At 32.9% G+C, this 25,500-nt stretch overlaps 1 protein-coding gene across 4 annotated transcripts in view; it reads left to right on the top strand.

Moving 5' to 3' along the window:
* The first annotated feature begins 3,051 nt into the window (after positions 1 to 3,051).
* SmydA-4 (SET and MYND domain containing, arthropod-specific, member 4) overlaps positions 3,052 to 25,500 on the top strand; it is a 43,509-nt gene continuing 21,060 nt past the window's right edge. Inside the window, exons 1-3 of one of the 4 annotated variants that reach the window (XM_088231242.1) lie at positions 3,052 to 3,181; positions 5,351 to 5,453; positions 23,457 to 23,665. In XM_088231242.1, the coding sequence (XP_088087368.1) occupies positions 5,430 to 5,453; positions 23,457 to 23,665 (233 nt within the window). In that variant the 5' untranslated portion in view covers positions 3,052 to 3,181; positions 5,351 to 5,429. Of the gene's footprint in view, positions 3,182 to 3,300; positions 4,229 to 5,350; positions 5,454 to 23,299; positions 23,666 to 25,500 lie in introns of those variants that run through there. The other 3 variants (XM_088231244.1, XM_088231245.1, XM_088231241.1) reach the window with 3 other exon arrangements.

The raw sequence follows: 25,500 nt of genomic DNA, 5'->3' as shown, positions 1-25,500 counted from the left end.
TCAACGGTATCCTAGCAAAGAAAAATAGTCCTTGTGAAATAATGTTCGAAATAGAGAATCTTCAAATAACATTTGTAATCTGCAAGCTAGTTTTAATACTAAAATAGCTGATTTGGGTTAAAGATGTAAAATATAGTGTACTTTTTGGTATGGAAGAATAAGCTGAGGTAATCGGCTAGTTTCATCATTCACTGAGGACGGGCTGGGCGCTGGGCGCACTTCATAGATATTCTTTCATAGAAAGGTATAAAGGATGGTGGCGATTTATAATAAATAACAGTTAGTTTATTATTTTCGAATAAACATATTTACTATAAAACATTATTATCGAAAGTCAAATATAATGGTAAGCTGTGAATAATCGCTTATTTTGACGATTCGCCCCTGATAGATAGTGAGTAGTTAGTACCTACCGGCCACATAACACTGATCTTAGTACATTTTGTAATCATTATTCGTCTCACATTACAAATAAAATCGGTTGAATCGATGAAGCTTTGAAATAGAATTGTAATAAAGCCCCGTCTATGTTGTAAAAAGCAAAGTTATTCCTGGCATTGACAGAACCAATCTCTGCCAAAATTTTATTTTCCAACAAAAATGCAGATATTCCTTTTGTCGTACTAAGCCAATGTTTTTATTGTTTATTCAATTTTCAAGTGGCTGGCTTATTGTATTATAAAATGGTAGTTCAGTTTTCTCAGCGCTATTGCGTTTGGCACATCACAAATACCTACTCATTAATACACTCAAGTCACTTTTAGAATATCAAAACAATTTTTAATTAAACCCAAAATGATTTTAATATCCAACTGCTTTTATTGACCTATCAAAAATAAACAATTTACAATCCAGTTGTCATGTATATTGATAAGTTAGTATATTGACGTTCTCTTATCGATAACATTTCAAGTTTTTTTTTACGTATATATCATATTTTAAACGCAAATTTATTTTACGCCGCTGATTAGTTGCATTTGACAGCAATGTTAAAGCTTCTTGAACGAGGAACCCGGGTAAAAGCTTCCCATCTCCTCTCCTCTCTTCATAGTAGGTGTAGTGTTATTTTTTTTTAGTTAATTTTTGTTTTTAACTTTGTATAAAATTATAGGATTCAGTATAATTTCTTAGAATATGTCCATGTACTTGTAATTTTCTCAAACTGAACGGTTTGGGTAGGTAGAAAGAAATTGCCTTAAGGTAATATGCCTGCCATTATATGTATACAGGGTTCGGCATCAAAGTGTTACCAATTAAAAATTCTGTAGTTTTGTCAATTTTCATTTTTTTAATTTAAAAATTTCAGTATATCGTTAAAACATTTCAATTTTTAAAAAAAGTTTATGTTCGATGTAGCCACCTTTAGCGCGGATAAAAGCATCGAGCCTGTCCAAGAAGGCTTCACACGCTGCACGAATGTGGGCTGATGGTATTTTCTCCCATGGGTGAAGAGCATCTTTAAGACTTCGACCGTCTCATATTTTTTAGTTGATACTTTGGCCTCTAGAATGGACCATATGAAAATGTCCATTGGGTTTGAGTCCGGGGAATGTGGAGGCCACTGTTGTGATGAAATGAAGCTGGGAACTTTTTTTTAAAAACACGTTGTGTTTCACGGGCTTTATGGGATGATGCCGAGTTCTGTTGAAACGTCCAATAGTTGCTACCGATTTGTTTACGTGCCCAAGGTAACAACGCATCATTTATAATATTTTCACGGAAGATTTTCTGATTCACCTTTACGCCCTGTTCAATGAAAACGAGTGTTGAGCGTCCTGTGGCAGTTACCGTGGCCCAAACCATCACGGATGCAGGCGCTTGTTTTCGCAGAGCGATTTGCTGGTCTAAATTGTCTTTTAATTTACCCTGTAACCATACACGATCGTTTTGTTTGTTTACATATTGCTGACTGGCACCTGAAGCGTTAGACTGATCATCTTACCTTCATGTAACAAAAATGATCAAGATACACTGCGATTGGTCTGCCAATGCAGTGCCCTATGCACCATTAGGTGTGGAAAGGAAATAATGATGATGATCATTATGTCCCTATCCGCAGTATCCGCACCTACTGGTGCACTGCATTGGCACTCTAGTGAGGAAATTCAGCCCTACAGGAAATTGGGCAAAAAATGTTTTCTTGCGCGCGGTAAAAATTAGAGCCTTAAATTATAAGTTTCTTGAAAATGTACGATAAAAATATTTTGAAAAAAACGAACTACTTTGAACGATGTCACTGGTTCATATGAATCAACCAATGATAGGAGCGTTGTGTAAGAACATGAGACGTCACGCGCGGAATTATTTCAGAAATACAAAACTTTGAAAAATCATAGCGCTGATAATACGATACGTAAATTTTTTTTTAAAAATTGGCCAAGTTTAATAGAGTATTAACAAATAATAATAAAAATACTGAACTTCATATCAGCGTATCAGAATCATTTTTGCTAAATGAAAGGTAAGGTCATACACGTCGGATGCCAGCCAACCACCTTTAAAACTAATATTTCACGTCCGCCTAGCTAGGAATCAAACCTAGAACCCCGAGCTTATTAGACGAACGTTACTTAGTTTGATAAAATATTATGACTTTATATGTTTTGTAGTAAGCTAAAAAAATAGTACCACAAAAACTTATCAATATTTACATCAGGTTTTAATAAAATAAGGAAAATCGTTCCGACTTTTCCATTATTAAAATTTTCATACAAGTTATCGAAACAAAAATTACAATATCTTGTAAAAAGTTCGTGTAGGTATTTAATCAAAATCTACGATTGTCATTCAAATATAATATTTACGCGTATGCAGTCCAATAATATCGTAGAACCACCTAATTCAAATAGAAATTAAAAAATCTTCATTTTCGGAAAGACGTTCGTGGTTACTCGAGGTATCGAAAGGATTTATCGATTAGTGATAGTTGAATCTCAAATTTATTTGTTTCGACAAGCGCGATAAAAGATGGGAGTTGAGAATTCCATTAATAAACGTGACCACGCGGAGAAATAATTGAGCCCGCCGAGCTGATAGCCACTGAATCTTCCCAGATCACATCAACCCTCCGCCGTGTCCTAACAGCTCTGTGCTCTTGGGACAATTTTTATATAAACAATATAATAGTTTACCTCGCATCATAAAAATCGAGTGAAAAGTGTAACACAAATATAAATAAACGGTCAAATAATAAATTATAGCCATGTTTCTGTATTTTTTAATACCATAATAATCATAAAAATAATTAATCCTCGATTTTCAAACGCGCCTCCTTCAGTTTACTTTGTAAAAAGTTTGTTTAAAAAAAAAAAAAAATTCGTTGGAAAATATCACTAATTTTCGCAGTAAATTCGGAAACAAAGTTATTCTATCGTCACATTTCTTTCTAGGACAATGATTTGTGTTGAAATGTTCATCCCACATTACATTCCTAGTGGACAATGTGCTGTTTTAAATTTATATGATCTTTGTTTTTAATTGAATCCGCGACTTGTGTTTGTTTTATTAGATACGGGTTTTTATTTCTTGTAAACATTGTGCTAATTGAATTCATATACAGTTATCTCAGATTACGTTTGTGGGTGTAAAAATGTATTTATAATGTATATGTACCGAATTTTTGTCAATGGCGGGCATCGCAAATTTTCAATGTCGATGTTTAGTTGCGATTATTGTGATTTTATTTTACGCTATAATAAACCCTGACAATTGGAGTTTTAAGTGAATTTTAATCGTTGTTTCTTTAATAAAAAATGCTTTATACTTCACCAACCTCCTAGATAAAATGAAAAGATCGAATGAAAATCAACGATTTGCAACGATTTTAGTTTGATTAATACGTTTTTTTTTAAATGGAAATCCCTAATTCTATAACCTGCATAAATCAATGTTTCTATGGACGTGCATATTGTATAATACCTTTGCACAACGAAAGTAAAACCTCTCGTTTATGTTGACAACTTGAAAAAAATATTATTAAAATAATTAGGAAGTTCTCGTTTGGTTTTTTTTTCATTTAAAATCAATTAATTAATTTCCATGTGTTTTAAATTAATTTTCAAGGTTCAAATCTTTGTCAAATTAATCGAATCCAATGAGTGGCACACTTTCGGAAAACTTCGTATTTGAGTACAGAGGATTTTATTCATCGTCTGAAATAACGTGTAATCTGAAGGAAATAGTTTCCTAACTGCAGTTGCGAGCACTGAATGCAAGTGCATTTATACGAGTAAGTGCAAGTTATCAAATGACGTCAGGACTTCTGATAGTTTGGCAAGACTAAATTATGAGTGTCGTTAAATTTTAACGTGGCGCACTATATCTCACTACAGTCATTGTTACGTACATATACAATACATAATAACTTCACGGTTTTCTGTCCTTTTGCAATTTACCTGTCAATTTTTAAATATAAATAATTGTTTTCATTTATTGCAGTATTCAAATAAATACAATAAAAGTTACCCAAATCGTGTTGCAAACTTTCCGAAATTCGCTACTGCCATTGACATATTAATACACATAGACATGCGCTGAGCTCGCAAAAATGATGATTCTGCCCAAACGCTCAGTCATGCCCAACGCGTATTTAGTCGTTTTTCGACCTCCAGCTAGGCATGACGCTTAGAATCAAAACCGAAACGCCTACTTGTGTCATGAAAGTAAATAAAAACCTTTCGGGGAAACATTGTAAAAAGGATTGAGTAACTTTTCATTGGTAAATATTTGTTCATGAGTGATAAACAAAGCTTTTTTTTTTTGTATGTACGCTTAGTGGCGCATTTATAAAGTTATTCTTAGCTACACGGGTGCACTGATAGAATTTTGTTTTTTAAATATAATAAACGAAAGTTATATTATTTTTTAATTTCCTAAAATCAAGAGAAAAGAGATAAATGAGTCGAAATTATAAGGAATTTAATGAAAGAGTCTGATTGTGATTTTTAACGTTAAAATACAAACTTTTTTTATGTTCCAAAAATGAGTATCCTCCAATGTTTGGTAACTTATGCACGATCGTTGAATGCGCCCTGGTAAAAATGAAAAAAAACTCAGTAACTATGAATTCATTTTCGTGTCACTACTTTTAAAAATATTTTGCTCCATAGGGCATGTATCAATATGTCAATGGCTACTGCTCAACGCAGCTTAAGTCATAATATAATATTGAACATTATTTACCACATTCTTTTGAAAAAGGGGGTGATAAATTCGGATATTTCACCCTCTGAAATTTCCCGGTAGAACTTTAAAGCATTCGGTATTTTATCAAGTTATCTGTTTTCTTAAATCTTTAATTTTTCTATTTATAAAAATACTTTTTAAATTTACTCCTAAATAAAAACAACAGGCTAATTAAGTGTTCATTAAAAACTTAAGTTAGAAAGTGTTTTATTTCTCAAATAAATTTTTTAAATTGCCATAAAAGGATGCATAAGGCACAAAGGAAGAAGGTAATCATTTTTATTATTATTTTCAAACTAACCCGCTTTTCTAATTATTATATTGTATTTCTTACGCGTTTTTATAATATCTGTCGATATATGACGACGTATTCTGTGATAATCGGACTTTGAGGTGTTTAAAGGGTCTGACTGAATGAAATTATTTGAAGTAAATTATGAATACTATGTTTTCCCATAAGTTCCCTATCTAATTTCAGTATTTAAAAACAGACATTTATTCTATTTATACATATCTGCATATGTATCTCAAAATCGTAAATTCCGGGTTTATCTCACTGTTGCTTTGAGCTTGTAGGTCGATATGTCATCATCATCAACATCATCATCATTCCATCTCCATTCCCTAGTTGAAGCATATTACGGTGTCCACGAAGATTCTTCAATCATCTCCGTCGGCTGCCAGCTGTGTGTATCCTTTCAAGCCAGGTTCGCGTCTCGTAGTTCTGACATGAACTGCTGACGCACAGTCAGCCGCGGACGTCCAGGTCGAGAACTTGATGTCTCGTAAAGTAGGCAAGTCTAGTTAAGACACTCAGGAGGCATCCGCAGGTATATGGCCTAGTCATATCGCCTCCGCTTAATTAGCCCGCCAAAGTACTTATTATTTGTTCTTGAAGATTTAAATAAATAATATGAGACCGCTATGATGTTTGCCTACAAACAGGCGTAGTGTGTGCCTATGTTAAATATAGTTTTTCGGGAAAAAATATAATTTAAAAGTGGTTTTTAAGTGTTATCCCATTAGACTGCATAATTTCATTAAATATTTGACTATTTTTTCTCATTATTCAAAAAAACATCTTCGTTTGATTATTTTATATACTTTTGTTTATCCAAATAGATCGTAAATTTTCATGTTCTCAATTTATTTCAAGTCCACTAAAAGAATGAATTTATGTATTTTATTGTTCATAGAAAACTTGAAAAAATTCTGGTAATCAAATCAGCCGTAATTGTACAATCTTTATAATGCGGTAATTATTGACAACCGTCTGTCTGTTCATCTCTAGTTGTGTAAATAAAAAATAGATTTTATTGCATTTGTTTATTTTTTAAATTTATTTCATAAATATGTTTACATATTTAATACGGAATCTTTATAAATCTAATGAAGAAAAATAAGTAAAAACTAGGATAGTCTCCATCTAACATGGCTTAGCCTGTTCTAAGCTGGAGATTTTTTTATGTTTTAAAAAGTACTAAGGTATCGTATTTATATTAAATCAAAATAAGAATGTGAATATTATATTCATCATCTTGTATTTCGAATAATTTGTTATATCTTGTTTATTATTTCAAATCATTTCCCTAAAAAATGATAAAAATAGCTAAAAAAAACATGGTAAATATATTACAACCTGAGAAAATATGTCATTGGCTGGTTTAAGTAGCCACTTTACACAATGTAACATTCACCACTCGTGTCCGATTTCGGGCATTCATATTTCTTCAATTGATCCGGATGTTGATTTTCATGAAATTATGGAGCTGAAACCTTTATTGATACGAACATAGGAAACGCCCGAAAACATTTTTCAATTTTTATACTTTTGCCAAATTCTGTTTCCCCAAAATTAAATTTAATATTTCATTAAAAAATTTAGTGACTCTTAATTTTTGTATGAAAATATTTTTTCAAAATTACATCTGATTTTTTTGAAAACTGTTTTGGAAAAGAGACGTTTCGGACATTTTTATATGTGATTGTATATTTGTGCAACAACTTAAAGTTTTATTTGTTTATCTCCCAAGTATGTGCAGGCGTATAAATGGCAATCTGCCACGAAAGCTTTCGGATTATAGATTCTCCAACGGCCATTAATCACCTTCCTTTCAAGCGTGCTATCGGCGTTTTCATACTTTCATAAAATAAATTTTACGAATCGAAAGTGCTCCTAAATTGCATCATGGCATAATATGGCACCCAAAATGATTCGCCATATTCTTTGCCAAATGTGCATTGAAGATTCAGTATTACAAAGGCGTCCGTGCAAAGTAGTATAAGCTTTTCCCGAGAGTTGTACAAATTATAATCTGGATATATCCAGTGCGATAAAAATGCAAATTTACATCTCTGATTGGACGGCGAAAGAACGGCTTAAAAAATTTACGATGCAAATGTTGATGGATGCTGAAGACCGAGAAAGACATGGCATGACCGGTTCTAACAAAAAGGTACTCGAAGATGGACATGTCAAACGTCCAAATAATCGGTGCGCATGCATGAGAAGATGTATGAATGTAAAGGAAGCGAGATCTCTATGAAAAGACAAAGTGATGTGGCGTTCTATCCTGTCTGTCTATCCCTACGGAAAATTGGCACAATGGTTTGTTTATTTCGTTCTGTCTGATTTGATGGTACGCGTAGTAAAAATAGCGATAAATTTACATGCGTTTTCCTTTAAATTTCTTAATGATTCTTTTTTGTATTCTATTTTAAACACTTTTGAGAGAGTGTGACGAGTAAGGTATGTGGTAGTGAGATTATGATACACGTTTTTGCCTAGAGTAAAATTATAATTGTATCAACTTGGTTTTTGGTTTTGCATTCCCGATCAAATTTATTGCTAATTTTTTTTTTACTTAAAACACTTCTTTTTTTTTTTTTTGTTTTTTTACAATAAACATAAGTGATAAAACAGAGTATTCAAAAGTAAAGCATATTTACATAGCAATGAAATACATATTAATAGTAAACAAAAAATCCCACAAAGGCATGGCCTGTTCGTGGGTGTGTATACAAGAAAATGTTAATGAATTTTTGCTCCTATAATGAAAAAAGGACAGCTATAATTTTTGTGTAACATAAGAAAGAAAATGTAAAATATTAAAGCATTATTGATTTTAATTTTAATTTCCTTAAATTTTAGTGTTGTTCATACTTCAAAGTTCAAATCATACTAGTCAGAATAAAAAAAAAACATAAAGATGCATGTTCTATTAAATAATCAGGAAAATTATCCTAGTAAGTGTAAAATTTGTCTAATTTTTATGAAAAGCTACCACAAACTTTCATCTTGAATTAGTAGATTTAATATTTTCATATTTCCTTGTAAATATAAACAAAGTACGAAACAAACAACGACAAGAGTAACTCAAAAGTTAAAAAATTTGCAAGTTTTGAAAAATGTATAAATATATCCGCCACTGCAAAATTACACATTACGCTCGTATTAACGACCAAGAAGTAATCAATTAGGCTGAAGTCGTTGTTGGGCGCTCTGAGAATCTATTAAATGTGTTGTTGCTTAACACAAATACTTATGTTTCATACACACGGCGCATCACATACAACATTTTGGCACGTGGTCATTTTAAAGTATCGTAACATTCAATCAATTTTCTTGGACCAGATACAAGACAAGCAGTAATATCTTTATTGGAAGGTACACTCTAACTCTTAGCACACACCCTACCTAATAACTAAAAGATAACAAACAAACAAACAAACAAACAAAACAAGAGAGGTTAGAACGCCATATCACTATTTGCATACAGACCTCGCTTCCTCCACATTCATACATCTTCTCATGCACGCACGCCAATTATTCTTACTCTTAACATGTCCATTTTCAAGTATTTGTTGGACTTGATCGTTCCATGTCTTTCTCGTTTTCTGCATCCATCAGCATTCGCATCGTAGATCCTTTTAGCCGTTATTTTACTTCCCATCCGCTCTACACGTCCAAACCAACGAGCAACCCCTTTCTTTATTCTGTCGATAATGCTTGTCTCAACCGTATACTCGTATAGTTCTATATAATTATTATTCTTATTATTAGTGTTCAAAGCATTAACTTTGCTGTCAATTTTTTTTACTGATGTTCGTAAATATAATTAAATAACAACTTACCGACTTTATTTGTCTACTGGTTTCAGGACACTCACCGCACCAACATGCAAATACTAAAATACTTTCTTGTAACTTTCAACCTCTTAGCCTCTCCCCTTCCCAAACCTCCGCTCCCACCCTATCTCCACCACACCACTAAATATTACTAACCTAATTATTATAGTGTGTTCGGACACGGTGGTGTTTGCATCCCCTTTAACTCTGGGTGTAATTTATGTATTTTTTCGTAAATACTATGTTTACTACGGTGATGATAAAGGTAAAAAGTGTCTTCAGTCTATTTTTATTTCGTAAAACATGTATGTTTGTCAATATTTTATTATATAATGATTATAATATACTGACAAATTCATATACCACTGATTCTCTCAAATTGAACGGTTTGGGTAGGTAGGAAGAAATTGCCTTAAGACAATATGCCCGCCCTTCTGCATATGTATGTAAACTATTTATATATATAAAGTGTTTAAATATATAAAGTGTATTTTGGTATTTGTATGTTGGTGTAGTGAGTGTCCTGACGAAGAGACGCGTACGTCTCAAAACCGGTAGGAAATATAGCCAGTGCACCACCTTCTCAAGTAAACATAAATGCAGATGACGATGTGAAAGAGATAAGTATGGAAGAAATTAAAAATGCTGCTAAGTATATGTATGAAGAATGAGAAAGTACAAGGTTCTGATAACATTGTCACAGAGTTTTTAAAGGCGGAGGGAGAAATATTTTTTGTATGGCCGCATAAGCTTTTTAACCTCTGTTTATAGAAGGAATAAACTCCCTCAGATTGAAGGAGAGCTGTTGTTAAGTCTCTATACAAGGGAAAGGCTCTAGGATAGATTGCGTAAACTATAGAGCTATCACCATTTTAGGCCCTGCGCTGTTGGACAAATGAATGGCCGAATTTTGATTGAGATAGAAAGAAAGGCGACTAAAGATAGAGTGTGGGATAAACAAAGTGGCTTTTTAAGTGGAAGAGGATGCATGGATTAAATATTTGCTCTGCGAAATATGACAAAAAATTCTGGCCAATCACCAAAAGCTTTTCTGCGCATTTGTCGATCTGCAAAAAGCATTTGATAGATTTGACAGAAAATTTGTGGAAGGTTTTATCGGAGTATGGAGTGAATGATAACCTGACAAGGGCTATTATGTCACTGTACAAGGACAGTACAGCATGTTTGAGGGTATATGGATCATTCACATCGTGGTTTAACATTACTAAAGGATTCAAACAGGGATGTGTGATGTCACCATAGTTGTTCAATGTATACATCCATAACTGTATGAAACAACTGAAAAATTTACGAATGGTAGCAAAAATGGGTGATATAACTATTGACTGTATTATGTATGCTGATGATGCCGTTTTCTTTGCTAGAGCAAAGAAGACCTGCAATTCTTAGTAACAAAAGTCTACGACGTATGCAAGAAAAGCGATTTGCTAATGAATGATGATAAATCGAAAGTAACGGTTTTTAAAAGGGATGATAGCATAAATAAATGTGAGATCAGTGTGAACGGAGATGTTCTGAATCAGATTAATAATTTCAGTATCTGGGAAGTATGTTTACTAGGGATGGAAAGACAGAAATATATTGAAAGGGGGGTGAGTGCCGGGAACAGGGTGAACGGTTCACTGAAATCTACCTTGGCAACCAAACGTTTGTCGCAGGAGGTAAAACTAGCAGTTCACAATGGAGTTCTAGTGCCAACCCTAATGTATGAAAGAGAAGTATGAACTGAAAAATAATGATAAAAGTAGGTTGAATGCTGAAGAAATGTGATCTTTTAGGCGAATGTGTGGTAAAACGATGTATGATAGTTCCACAAATGTCGAGATCCGTGAACTATGTAAGGCTGAGACATACATTATCGACAGAATCAAAAAGGGGTGATGCGTTGGTTTGGACATGTAGAGCGAATGGACGGCAAAGGAACGGCTAAAAGGATCTACGATGCGAATTTCGAAGGATACAGAAAACGAGAAAGCCGAGGCATGGCACGATCAAGTAAAACAAATACTTGAAGATGGACATGTTAAGAGTAAGAATAATCGGTGTACATGCATGAGAAGATGTACGAATGTAAAGGAAGCGAGGTCTGTATGCAAATAGAGAGTGATATCGCGTTTTATCCTCTCTGCCTACCCCTACGGAGAAACCGCGTGTTGGTTTGTTTGTTTGTTTATATTAAAACACTTTTTTTTTGTTTTTTTATACATTTTCAAGAAACTTCGCATACAATTATGTGAGAAAACATTTTTTAAATCCAATTTTCGGTAGCACTAAACTTCCTTATTGTAAATTATACATGTTCATACTTTTTATTTGTACTTTACCCACCTACCCTCGTTTTAAAAATTGATTCTACTCTGTTATGATATTTTACAACATCGATTATTTTATGTCTGTATTTAATGCATATTTTAATTATGCTTTAGGTTGTTTCTGTGGATGCCGTGGGTATTACGTTTCCTTCTACAATGCTTATTTAACTAAAAGCGACGATCATTATCGTAAACATTAATACCGCACAGCAGCTGGTAGCCATTCGCCTAAGGAATGCTTAATATTCGTGTAAAACAGAAATGAATCGGATGGAGCGTATAATGTACCTACATAAGTCCTAACCTCGATATATCCCAAATTGCCCTCGAAACGAGTCGAAATCAAAACATGTCTGTTGACAAATTAAACGATTGTAACCTATTTATTTTATTTCTTATTGGTTTGATGTCATCCATTGTTTATAGTGATGGGTGGCGATGTTTTTTGAATCTCGTAGAAAAACACGCGTCCAATCAATTGGTCGCCTCCACCCATCATGTGGTTGGCACACAACAATATAATCTCCCTTTCAACTTGCCCCCATCAATTTAATGATGTAAACTTGACGACATGAGCAATAGACATGTCGATAGAAATAGAGGGCGACGTAAATAAATTCTTTTAAATCATCTGAAAGTCCGTTTGCACTTTTATCGATTTGACCCTGGGGGGTAATTACAAAGGCTATCTTCAGCGGTACATACCGAGACGGTATACTTAACTTATGTACTATCTCTATCTACCTCAGTATGCTTTACCGACTTGTCATCTCTGAAGTCATATGATCGAATTCAACCAATAAATGACACCAAAAATTTACTCCGCGTTCCTTATTTAATTAAAATTGAAAATATTTATCGTCGCCATACGTTGACAACGCTGATAGAAAATCTCACTACGTGTGGAGTGTGAAATGTTACGCACGAAATCCAGTGTATTGGGCTTATGGCTGGAAATTTTCACCCAAATAGCGAAAGTACACATGCTAACTGACCAAATATATTACAAATTAATCAACTGTAAAGCGATGAATTCTAATGTTTGCTGTTTGCGAAAGCAAATATGAATTATGGTTGAAAGAATTCAGCAAAAAATTATTAAAAAATATTTTATACTTGACATTATGGGATAGGATTATACAAAAAATGAAATCATTATGATTATCAACAAAAAAGTTTTTTTTTAAATATGCCACCCAGGGAACCCTAGATACCCTCATTAGGCCCGGAAGGGTTAAAACAAATAATCCTTTATGCATGCGTATTTTTTAAAAGAACACTTTATACCACAACTAAACCAGGGCCTCAATTATGAACGCTATTTTCATCTGTCCATATCAAGATGGTATACTTAAGTTCTGTACTATCTGTATCTATCTCGGTATGTTCTACCTACTTATCATCTTGACATCATATGATTGAATCCAACTCAATCCAACTCAATCCAACTCCAATTCAATGACCCCAAAAATTTAGTCCGCGTTCCTTACTTCATTAAAATTTAAAATAGTTCTTATTTATATTTTAAATAGGCTTCTGTGATAAAAAATGCCTACTTTAAAGCAATCATAAACTCCAATACATCATAATTTAAGCCAAAAATGCTCGCTTGAACGTGATTTATATGATTTTTGACAATCAGCAAGACGCTACGCATAACGATCGTCTGTATATATCTACCGATTGATTACAAAGCCGGCTCCTTTAACGTCTCGATACGTACACTTAAAAAGATAGTAAAACAGTTGGAAAAAATATAATTCTTTTTTTATAGTGGCAACATTTTTTACGCCTAGATACTCTTATATGTTAATAGGGCAGAATCTAGCCACATTATTATTTTTAAATCTAGGCATTCGTTTTCCAAACTGACAGTTATGTTGGAATTTAATTCGACTGCAAAATAGACTTATTTCTCTCTCATATTTTAAATAGGCTTTTAAGAAAAAAAATGGCCGCCTCAGACTGATATTTTTTTTAAATAAATTGTAATTAAAGCAAAAACTGCTGGGTGGAACAAATTTTTTGTAACTTTTAATCAGTCGATATGTGTACCGTAAGATAGTAGAACCTTTGTTACATACCGATGTACCTACCTTAAAATTTGAAGGTGAGGGGTTGGTAGTGTATCTTTGTAGTCACTCGGGAAAATTTATCTTCAACTTTGACGTCATACTGAAGGTATGTTACTTAAGGGTGTAGATATGTGTACCGTGACGTACATATCTCTTTGTTCATATTGATGTACCTACCCAAAATTTGAAAGGGGGGGTCGGTTGTGTATCTTCGTAATCACTCGAGATAATTTATTTTCAATTATACCGTCATGGTGAAGGTGCACGTCCTTATCTTCCTATCATTATAGAGGCCTAGGAACAGGGTGTTAAAAATGTCCCTTAAATGCAGTATTATTGTTCCTGTGCATTAAGGTTTTTCAATACATATCTCTCGTTTACTATTTATGTGGACCATTAAATAATAATAATAATAATAATTAGACAATTATTTATAAATACTAGATATTCCACAAAAGGGAATAAATCACTAATTATTTCATATTTTGATTTGAAACACCATTTAATTTTATCTAATTAGTCATATATTTTTTTTCTATAACATAATTCATTCTTACTATTTGACCGTCAAAAGCAATCGAAGTTTTTTGGTTTGCTATTTTTAGTATTTTTTTCGTACTTTTGCCGGCATTCAATTGTGCGTTGGGCATTGTATTGGTCCTCCAATCGTATTTTATATCGATGATTTGTTACAGAAAGGCTAGATTATCAGTCTTACGCTCCATATACCAATACACCAGTAGCTCAATCACAAATAACTATCTACGTGCTAATGAGCGACGTGATAACAATTTCTCACCATGGTTGTTTATTGTATTCGCGATCTTAATGGAACATCCGCGAACACCTAATATTAAATGTCAAAATATTTACGTTTCGCGACGTATAATCCTGCTGCGCAATCACATATTTGAATTTCACCGGTGTAAATATGAGAAATATTCCAAAACTGCTATTTTTATTTATTATTTTTCATGCTGTTTATTGCATTTAGCTGGCGGTTGGCAATTCAAATGTCAAGGAAAGCAGTCGCCATAGTAATTTTAATTAATTTTAACTTTTTTGTAAAAGATACTCCTTACTATTATGCAAATGCAATATATTGTTTTATTTTTAATAGTAAACGCTGATATTTTGCTAGTGAACTGTATTTATTTTCGAGGAAAACAAAAAACAAACCGACGCGAGAGATTACACACGCGTTGACTTATGACTGCGATAACTTAAGCAAATAAGCATTTTCATTATTGTTCATTGTGATCGCTCAAATGTTTAGCGTGTTTTAAAGCACGTCGATAGTTATTTGTGATTGAGCTACAAGAGGCGGACAAATCTCCCCTCGATTTCCTTATACGAATCGAAAACACTCGTCTGGTTTTAATTTTACCCACAGAACTATATATTTTTATTTCGTCAGGATGCAGGAAAAAACGTAGTTGACATAATAACTTTTTTGTAAGATTCTTGTTAAAATATTATGTTTCCTTTTAAATATTTTAGCAGCTTTATTATTCAAGGTGCTGAATAATCAAATATTGCGATCACGTTATTATGTGACAAATTTCTAATAAAAATGACGTGTGGTATATTTATGTATAATTTGACACCACGCTTTCAACACGCATTAGGTTAATGGGATATATAATTATACTATGTAGTAGTTTATTTATTTATTCTGGTACTAACGTGGGTTTATTAGAAGAGTGAAGAATTTTATGACATCATTAAATTGAGTTATCAAACATATTTTAATACGTAATGAGTTGATCCAGTTATATATTATAATTTAAAATGACAGTGGATACATTTATGTATGATAGAAATCTTGTAGTGAGCTTATGTTATTTACAATATTAACGTCCTAAGCCAATAGGGTCTTTTTGCTTTTTTTAATTTATTTTTTTTCAATAAGAAAAGTACGTGACGTCAACCAACGGTATTTTTTTTCCTTGTGACATCGGATATTTTTTTTACAATAATGGTTTGAAATACGCATATTTTGAAGCACCTACAAAACGAGACGTTTTGTGCCCTATACGACAAACGGCACGTCTTATGTTATTGCGCCATACGTGTACACAATGTTTATTAGAAGCACACTCTGCGGTCATGAAATCAAAGTTTTGTATATACTCTCGTTTTTAAACTTAAATGTTTCCGTTCACCGTTCCAGGAATCAAACTTAAAACCTCAAGTATGGTAGTCGAACACGCCAACCACTACACTACGAGGCGGACTTATATTTACATGATATCCTTTTATGTTTTTTACCCGATAGTAGCCATCGAATCGAAATCGACAAACTTTACAAAGCCGCGATTATGATCGCTATCTTCATCGGTACATATCGAGACGGTAAAAAGTAAAATCGACATTTGAGGGTACTACTTGCAAACCCGGCAAAATCCAAAATCTAAAAAAAGTGAGATATTAATTGAAACTCATTCAGAATACAATTTTTTACAATAATTATAACATTGTCAGTTAAAAGTATGGCTTTATTTGCAAGAACTTGACTTTTAAATTATCGGGTTTGTTGCAAACATGGCAACGTCTACTTGAGTATTGTAAAGTTGGAATGTATAAAATTAAATTTATTATTTCACAACTGTTTCTTGACATAATCATGCTTATGTCACACTGCTTACGTATAAAATATTTACTGATTATAAAAACAAATTGAAGTTTTAAAAAAAGTTTAAGTTAAGTATTGTATCAGTTTTTTGTGATTAGCTCAAAATAAAGAAAGATGGATTTTGCCGGGTTTGCAAATGCTACCCTCATTTAAGTACGAAAATGTTTATATTTGTAGAATTTAAGATATCTGCGTCGGTAACCTGTAACTAAACATATTTAGAATTAAAAGTTGTACACATATTCTATTTTTCAAGCAGAAAACATAATTTTACTTAGTAGATAAAATTGCAGATATATGTTAACTTCCCATTGGAAAACGGGCCCAAGCGAGCCAATCAAAGCTTTTTTGTTTATTTTTTTTATTATTCAAAAAATCTCTTACATACGTATTACTTAGGCGTGATTTCTACATATTTTAAAGAAAAAAATGTAATTCGAGATTCTTCATTAATTAAAAAGAAAAAATAACTTTAATTGGCTCTTGTCATGTCACATGTCGCTTAGTAACTTTTTCTTTCCACCGTCGATATGATCTCATTTTTTCTCACAAACTAAAAGAGCGATCAATTAAAACTGAAATACCATATTTTTCATCGCAATTCATAATAAACTTTGATTAAATCAAAAAAATATATTTTCGTTTAGATTCTGAAGCCTTTTCAACTTTCAACTATCAAATGTGTAAAAAAATATTTTTGTTTGAGTTTCTGAAGCCTTTTCAGCCATCAAATCTGTAAAAAATATTTTTTCGTTCTCCCAAAATAAGGGTTGATAGATTTGCTTGTTGAATAGGACTGCTGCACATAATATGGACTTATTTTTGTCCACATATCAGCAATTCAGTACCTGCTACCTGCTTTCTAATCATTAACTTGCTATTTGTTTTTTAATAATACCTGATATTTACAGTCTACATCACGGAGGGGATGAAACAATTCGTTAAGTAATTCTAACTACATAGATTTTTGAATTTATAAATATGTGTGTGTTCATGTATATATATATATATGTATGGATGAGGCAAATATGCATTCAGTATCAAATCACCCCCTAAGAAAAACGTTACAGTATTTTTCTTCTGTTTATATTTTTTTCTCATACATTATTAAGGCTCATTCTGTACTCAATTTATGAAAACTTAATTGTTATTCTTTATATTTAAAAATATATTTTTAAATATTTGACAGGAATTGCTGCATGGTTTTCACAATACAATGAAATTACAATTTACAACTGTTTACTCGAGTGAATTTCAAATCACGTTATGTATTGTGGAAAATAGTATTGTTTTTCAAATGATGCTTACTTGCCAAAAACGATATTTCTTGGTTAAATACCCGTCTGGGTTGCAGTAATATTATTGTCCGAGTTCATTTCACCACAAGACTACAAGACACAATATATCGGCGTCCATATTATGCCCGTCATGTTGTTGGAATGTTGCCAGCTTTGAGACATATTGTATCAAGGGTGACCATTACATTTCATTCGCCAGAAACAACGATGTTGATCTTAATATTGTTCGAGTCACTTGAACCGTACCGTACTATGATCACAAATTCATTTATTTTAATAATCGAATCAACCATATTCATCATCATCATACCCCCCTATCTACATTAGAACACCAAATAGAGCTTTTTTCGATCCTTTGTTACATGAAATAATGTAATTAGTCTTATGCACGGTTTTTCCGGGCCAGACCGCAAAACTTCAGACGAACATTCCTCATGGTAAGCTTTAAAAAAATCCTAACAAAAATTTTCAAAAACTATTTTTAAAAAACAAATAATTATTTTCAGATCTCAAAATGGAGTAAATTTTTAATTTCTCGGACTAGCATCCCTCCCACAAACCCCTATCCCTCCTCGACAGCAAAAAATTGCGATAAAAACGTATTTGACCAACGAAGCGATACGCACCAGACGCGGACAGTGGAAGCGGCTGGGTAGGAGAGGGGTAGGGGTTTGTGGAGGGTCTGCTTGTCCGAGAAATTAAGGATTTACTACACTTTGAGATTACAAGTATTTTTTTTTTAAAACGGCTTTATGGAAAAACATTATTAGGATTTTTTTAACTCTCCATGAGGAATTTTCCTCTGAAGTTTTGTGGTCTGGCCCTGGAAACCGTGTATATGCTTCAGGTACCAGTCTAGGGACAATGAAATGTTGCAGGGTTAAACCACCTTTCAAACAAATATTTCACTTTGATCCTGCCAGAAATCGAACCCGGAACCTCAAGCAAGGTAGGCAAAAAGGCGAATGCGCCAACCACTATACTTCAAGGCTGATTTTTTCAAAATGAATTTTTACCTGGGTCATCAATTATTTCACTGTATAAAATAGAACCAATGAGAGATCAATTTTGAACCGGGTTGTTATCCTGTGGCAGTGCTGTGGACTTCATGGACCACTCCGAAATTCAAATCCCACTTTACCACAACTCAGTTTATAATTATATTATAATTCTTATGGTCACCAGAAAGCCACTGCTCTGACAGAAAGCAATTAGGGGCCTTTATTTATTAAACTGTTTAATATAAACAGCCTACATATGTCTTGATGAACATGATATAAGAAAAATTGACACTTGATCTCTATTATTGGTTAATTTATTTTGAGTACTTTCTAAATCCTCATTTGCATAATTCATAAAATAGAAGCTCGATAAAGGATTATATTTTTTATATTTAGATGATTTGGCAATAACTTTATCCATCTGGGAAAGAGTACGATATTTTATTGGATTTACAATGTTTGATCAAAAAAATTGTTGCTAAACAATGTTATAATTCCATTATGATTTTTAGTGAGCCTTTTTTAACATCCATTATGGGTATCAATAAAATGCAGTGTTTGTTGACTTCATCATAGTCAACAGACTTCATCATAAAATAGATGATGACCAAATAAATTACCGTGGAAGAGTGAGTTTATGACGCTGTACGAGTATGTATGTATAGAGTGTCGCCCAATATTGGTGTGAAGATGAAAATAAGTTGTTACGAAATATCGACAGCACAAAATATGCGATCTCCCTTGGAATCTGTACCGCGCGGCACATAGCCAAACTTTCTGGCGTTAAATTATAAGATATTAAAGTTCTGTTTGAACATTACTCCCATTCACCGCCCTGCCCTATGTACGCTGAAAACAATAGAAAGCTAAAAAATAAAAAAACAGGATGATTAAAACTCCGCGTTGCATTTGCAAAACACATTCTGCGGTTAAATGCATGGAAAAGACCGGTGCTTTTAAACTACTACTACTACTACCATCACGCCATTTCGCCGTAGGGGTAGGCTTAGAGAATGGACCGCCACACACGTTTATCCTGGCATATATTCATACATCTTGTCATACATGCCCTTCGGTTCTGTCTGCTTTTGACATGACCAGACTTAAAATTTTGGTTTATTTTATCATGCCACGTCTTTCTTGGTCGTCCTCGTCTAATGTTGCCGTTCATTTTCGGTGTATATACTTGTTTTACCATTATTTTGTCGTCCATTCGTTCTACATGACCAAACCATCTCAGAGACCCTTCCTTAATCTTATCTATTATACTTGACTCAGATTTACACTCTCGCTTGATTTCATCATTCGTAACCCTGGCAAACATTGATTTCCTAAACATTCGTCTAAGAGATCGCATTTAAACTGCGTTCACTCAGCTTTCATCCTTCCTCCGCCAGTTTCATGTTTTAGTTTCATACATAAGTGTTGAAACTAAAATTCCGTTGTGCACTGCCAGTTGAGCTTCGATTGTCATATTATTATTGGAAATTACTGTGCTTAGAGCGCCGTTCATTTTGCTACCCGCATTCAATCTCCTTTCAACATCTTTTTCTTCTCTTCTATCTCTTGAAAACATGCTTTCCAGATACACAAATCCTTTTACTTGTTCAAAAAATTCGTTGTTTACATTTATTATGCAGTCAGTAACCTCACTTTCCCTTTCAAATACCATAACTTTTGACTTAGTTTCGTTCATCGCCAATTCGCTCTCCAGGCATACATTCTAGCAACTATTTTTTGCAAATCCTCGTTGCTGCTTGCTCACAAAACTGCATCATCAGCATACAACAAGTAGCTTACTGAAAAATTATTCATTTTTGCTCCAATACCCATACATTATATCTCTTTCATACAGTTGCCTTTTGAGATCGCAAACCAAGATGTGAATCCCCCATTAACTCTTACACACGCTGAACTCTCCTCATAGAGAGATGATACTGCATGTATAAGTGTATTGTTTATCTATTGGTATTTCCTATAATTAAAGATTTTTATTTTTTTTAAATTTTTCAAGTAAGAAAGGTTTTTAAAATACCGTCCAGTAAAAACAATTTTTTTCTTATTACTAGTAGCTTAAAAGATATTTTTTAATTTACAATTTTGAATTCCCGCAAAAATGGTCATTCCTTCGGCCACGCCCTTAAATTGTCTCGATTCAAGTTTATTTATTCTTCTCCCATGCATTTTGTTTAGAACATTATTACGAATCTTGACGTCACAACAACCAAGGCAAAACACGTCGCGTTTTTCTACGAACGTATTTTTTAAAATTACTGAAACTGAATTTTGAAAATTCAATTTATTATTGTAAATCCAGTTTATATATTATAATTGGTATTCGTAGTATGTGATATTTCCCTTTTATAATAATTTATGGCAAGCATGACGCGTTCAATCATTATTTGACTTGTATATTATTATATAAGGACCTTCAGTCAATTAAATCTTAACTACGTTTAAAAATGCCCTGATAAGACAAAACAATTCTTCGATTTTTCATTTAAAAAAATAAAATAAATAATACTGGTGCACTCTATAATAATTACAGCTCAATAAAAAAATTATGATTATCATACCGAGTTCTACAAAAAAACATCGACTCAATAAACAAATTATAATTTTCCATTTTGTATTATTACTACTTCTTTTTTGAAACATAAAATAAATCTATATTTTCGGAATAAATTAAAAGTAATCGGTAATAAACTGATGGAAATGTTTATCATTCTATTGTCATTTTCCCACAGATCACATGCAATGAATACCGGCGATTGAGTTATTTATTTATACATTTTATCATATATACATTTTTTGTTCACTTTGCCCAGCAAACAAGGGTACATACCCCGTTCCTAGCTAGGCAATTACATTTTAATAATTAACAAGATAATAGAAAGAACAGATAAAAAAATATGTTATGTAAAATAAAACATAAGCTTACTCGTATACACATATTGTTTTGCCACTTGTCTATATATTATGTTTTATCAAATTATTAATTAATTTAGTAAGAATTTTTTTTTCGAAAAACGATAATCGTCAGTTAAATGTTTCGAATTGTAATTATTATTTTCAATACCGTCTTTGCGCCGACGATATAAGTTAAGTGTCGTTTTTTTTTTAAATTTATGTAGATAATTCAAACAATCTACCTTTTAAAACATTTAAGTTTGTAAGTGAAAATTCTTGATGGAAGTTCATTGTAATTTATTATATAAATAAAACACGAGTGATACTTTAATCCACAAATTTGGAATATCCAGTTATACTGGAATAATAAATCTACCTTTTGATGACGAATTTTTTTTGGGTATTTGTTTATTTACAACAAAAAAGTAAAACACGTTATTTTATTTTTTAAAAACATGTAAAAGTATATTTTGTTCAAACAATATTAAGCAATTTAAATGAGAAATTAAAAATTATTTGAGAAAAAAAAATCACTTAACAGATATTGCCGACGCAATGACGATATCTTCTGCATTACTTAAGAGACATTTCCTTCTAAATTTATCGATTTATTCAACTTGAATTCACCTCGTAAAAATATATCAATTGATTCAATTATTTGGAACTAAAAAAGATATTTGTTTGATGTACCATAAAACTCAATTCCTTTTCTTTTTTCCAGTTTTTTTACCTACATATTATACAGAATTTATATTCATATCTTAAAACTATCTGAGCTTTATGTATTAATAAAATTTATTACGTGAAATTGCTTTTTACTTTCTCGGTGATACTCGTAATAATAAATTTTGTGGATCTCTTGTTCATTTTGTTACACATTTTTATTTTCTTTACATAAGAATAGATATTTATTGCAACAGACAGATCTAACATTTTTGAGAAGGAAATATGCATATCTAGGGGTTGGCTTGTTTAAGTGACCATTTTACACGCAGTGTAACATTCACCATTCCACCTATGTTAAACACCCAAATTTCCTCGATTCTTCCATCTGTTAACTTCCTTGAAGTAAAAGAGCTGAAACCTTTACCGATGTGAGTGAAATTAATCTTTCTGAATTTTTCGCCTACTAGGCAAGGCCTGAAAATATTCTATTTTTGTACTTCTTTTGCATTTCATTTCAATTTTAATCACTTCCTAGGGAGTAAAATCTAGCCTGGTCTACACACATTTGAACCTCATAAAGTGTTTTAAAATTTTTAAAATAATGTATTTGGGTCATACTGTAGGTATGTACTATTTTTGTTATGTCATTTTCCGTATTTTATATAGTATATGGGTAGTTTCAATTTATTCGTCACTTAATTATAATCGAAGCGATACATCGTTTTATTTGAGATGTTTTTATTATAGGAAGATCTCAATCATCGATCTCACTTCGATAAACAAATGTGGCTTTGATGTATCGATCTGAGTGCGGGCTGTGTTGCCAGTATCTAGTTGCTACCTTCACGGAAATTGACAGGTTGTAGAAAGCTATCATCATTCTTTGTAGTATCTGACCCAGCCACGCGTAGTCAGCAGTTAGACATGATAAGTTAAGTCGGCGAGACACGGGCGCGAGAGCGCGCGCCCCCACACGTGACGGAGTAACCAACCTTTACCTCGCTATGATTTAAATTAGACACCAATGCCAGCAGACGCTTGTCGTGGATAGTAGCCAGAACGTCATCGCTCTCACGAGAAAAAAAGACGATACAATCGCCCGGATTTTTAATCCAGTTTACGCTTTCCCGCCAAATCGGCAACTCGGTTCCCGCGTGAAATTCAATTAATCATTCCCTTCGAATATGATTCAGCGGACGGTTTTAAAACTGATCAAATGCTTGCAGAGAAAACGCGGGAAAACTGGCGGTGCTTGTCAACAAAATGTCTCCGCAGGAAAAGAAAACTCGGAACCACGTGCGAAGGAAAACGTCACGAAGAGAGATGTGTCCAGTAAACAAGTGTGTGAGAAGAGTGAAAGATCAACAGTGTCTCACGGTGAAAATAACGCGCAGGATCTGCCATATGAAATAAAAAATTCAGAAATTATGGGGAGGTAAGTGCATAATTTTATTTAATATATTAATTATTAAAATAAGTCAATTTAACTAATAAAACATTAACGTTAGCTTGTTTTAAATTGTGTTAAAAGTTTATTGTAATTTACTATCAAAAACATAGACGAGTCATACGTTTTCGAGACTGCTTCCCCACTATATAAATATTGTTGATACTTTTTTATTTACTATTATTTAACCTGTACATCTGTTTGTATTCGAAATAAATAATATACAAATACGAATATGAATATAAACGAAAGCGATGAAATCGGTCGCTGGTTGTTCCAAATTTGTGGATTAAAGTATCACTCGTCTTTTATTTCTTAAATGAATTATTGGTTTAGTTTTTGGCTCCAAGTTTTCAAAAATAATTTTACTGCACTTGTGAAACATTATTTTTGTAACAAAAGTTCAACACCCTTCAGAAGTATTTTTGTCACAATAACTAAAGTCGATGTCGTGAAAGAAAATATAAATGGCACGTATATTTGAAAAAAATAAATAAATAAAGAGCAACACAAAATTTGGTAAAATAACCATTCTTGTGATTTGAATTCAACAAATTATTAATAAATTTAATTTTTAATTAACAAAGAGACCTACTCAACAATAATAGGTAGCCGTGTAAAAAAATACATATCAGTTAAAAATATATATTAATGAGAAATAGGGTATAATATTTTGTTGAAAACTTTTTATTTATATAAATATAAATAAGTTTTTCTAAATAAATAATATATATAACTTGAGGTATCAGAACCTGGCTATGTAATTAAACAGCGATTTAAAAAAATATTTATACCAAACTCATAGGTGTTTGTTTACAGTATAGGTGTTTTTGAAGGACAGTTTCATTTGTCCTCACTAGTTTTTCAATGCAACGATCAGTTAAATTTACATTTATGAATCTTTTTCAGTAGCTGTTTGTACCGATTTTTTTCCGACGTTGGTCTAAACTGTTATTTAGGAAACGTTTCCCCAAACAGTTTTATTTTAAAAACGGAAACAGTTACTGCTACTCTATTTATAGTTTACACATACACCAGTAAACACATACAATGTTAAAATATTTTACTAAAAATAAATAGGCTCCAAAAAATAACAGCAAATATGTCCCCGAAATAAAACAATAATAACTCATTTAACTCGTCAGCCAGACGACAGAATTTGATCCAGGATACGGCCCTACCCAATGTAGGGAGTACCGCTTTACCCACCGTTAAACTACTGGGAGTTTTACTCAATTCTGACCTTTTTCTTGACGCTCAAATTAGTAGAACGATAAGTTCATGCTTCTACCAGCTGAGACAAATTAAATGCATACGCAAAAATTTGCCGGTTGATGCCGCCCGTCAATTAATAAATGCGTTTGTAGTGTCTAGAGTCGATTATTGTAATGGTATCTATGCAGGTCTACCAATGAACAAAATGACTCGCCTACAATCTGTATTGAATGCCGCAGCGAGACTTATTTTCGGAACCTCTAAGTTCAGTCATATCAGTCCACTACTTCGGGAACTACACTGGCTACGTTTTCCACAGAGGGTCGAATACAAACTCTGTTGGCTTATGTATAAGTCACTGCACAACTCTGCTCCGGAATATCTAAGGGAACTATTCATTCCAGGTGAACTAGCTGACAGGCGTCTAACGCTTAGATCAGCTACGTCTACGGCGAGAGGAAAAGTTATTTTACCTCTACGCAAACAGCGCACTAAATTTAGTGAACGCGCATTTGCGGTCGCAGGCCCTATGGCATGGAATGCTCTCCCAGCAGAGGTGCGAGGCTGTGAAAGTGAAGTGAGGTTTCGGAAAAAACTTAATACCCACT

The sequence above is a fragment of the Micrasema longulum genome, unplaced genomic scaffold (assembly GCF_059751315.1).
Source record: "Micrasema longulum isolate JH-2025_06_02 unplaced genomic scaffold, ASM5975131v1 h1tg000862l, whole genome shotgun sequence".
NCBI lineage: Eukaryota > Metazoa > Arthropoda > Insecta > Trichoptera > Brachycentridae > Micrasema > Micrasema longulum.
The sequence above is the reverse complement of the archived record's forward strand: the minus strand, read 5'-3'. Positions and strand labels throughout refer to the sequence as shown.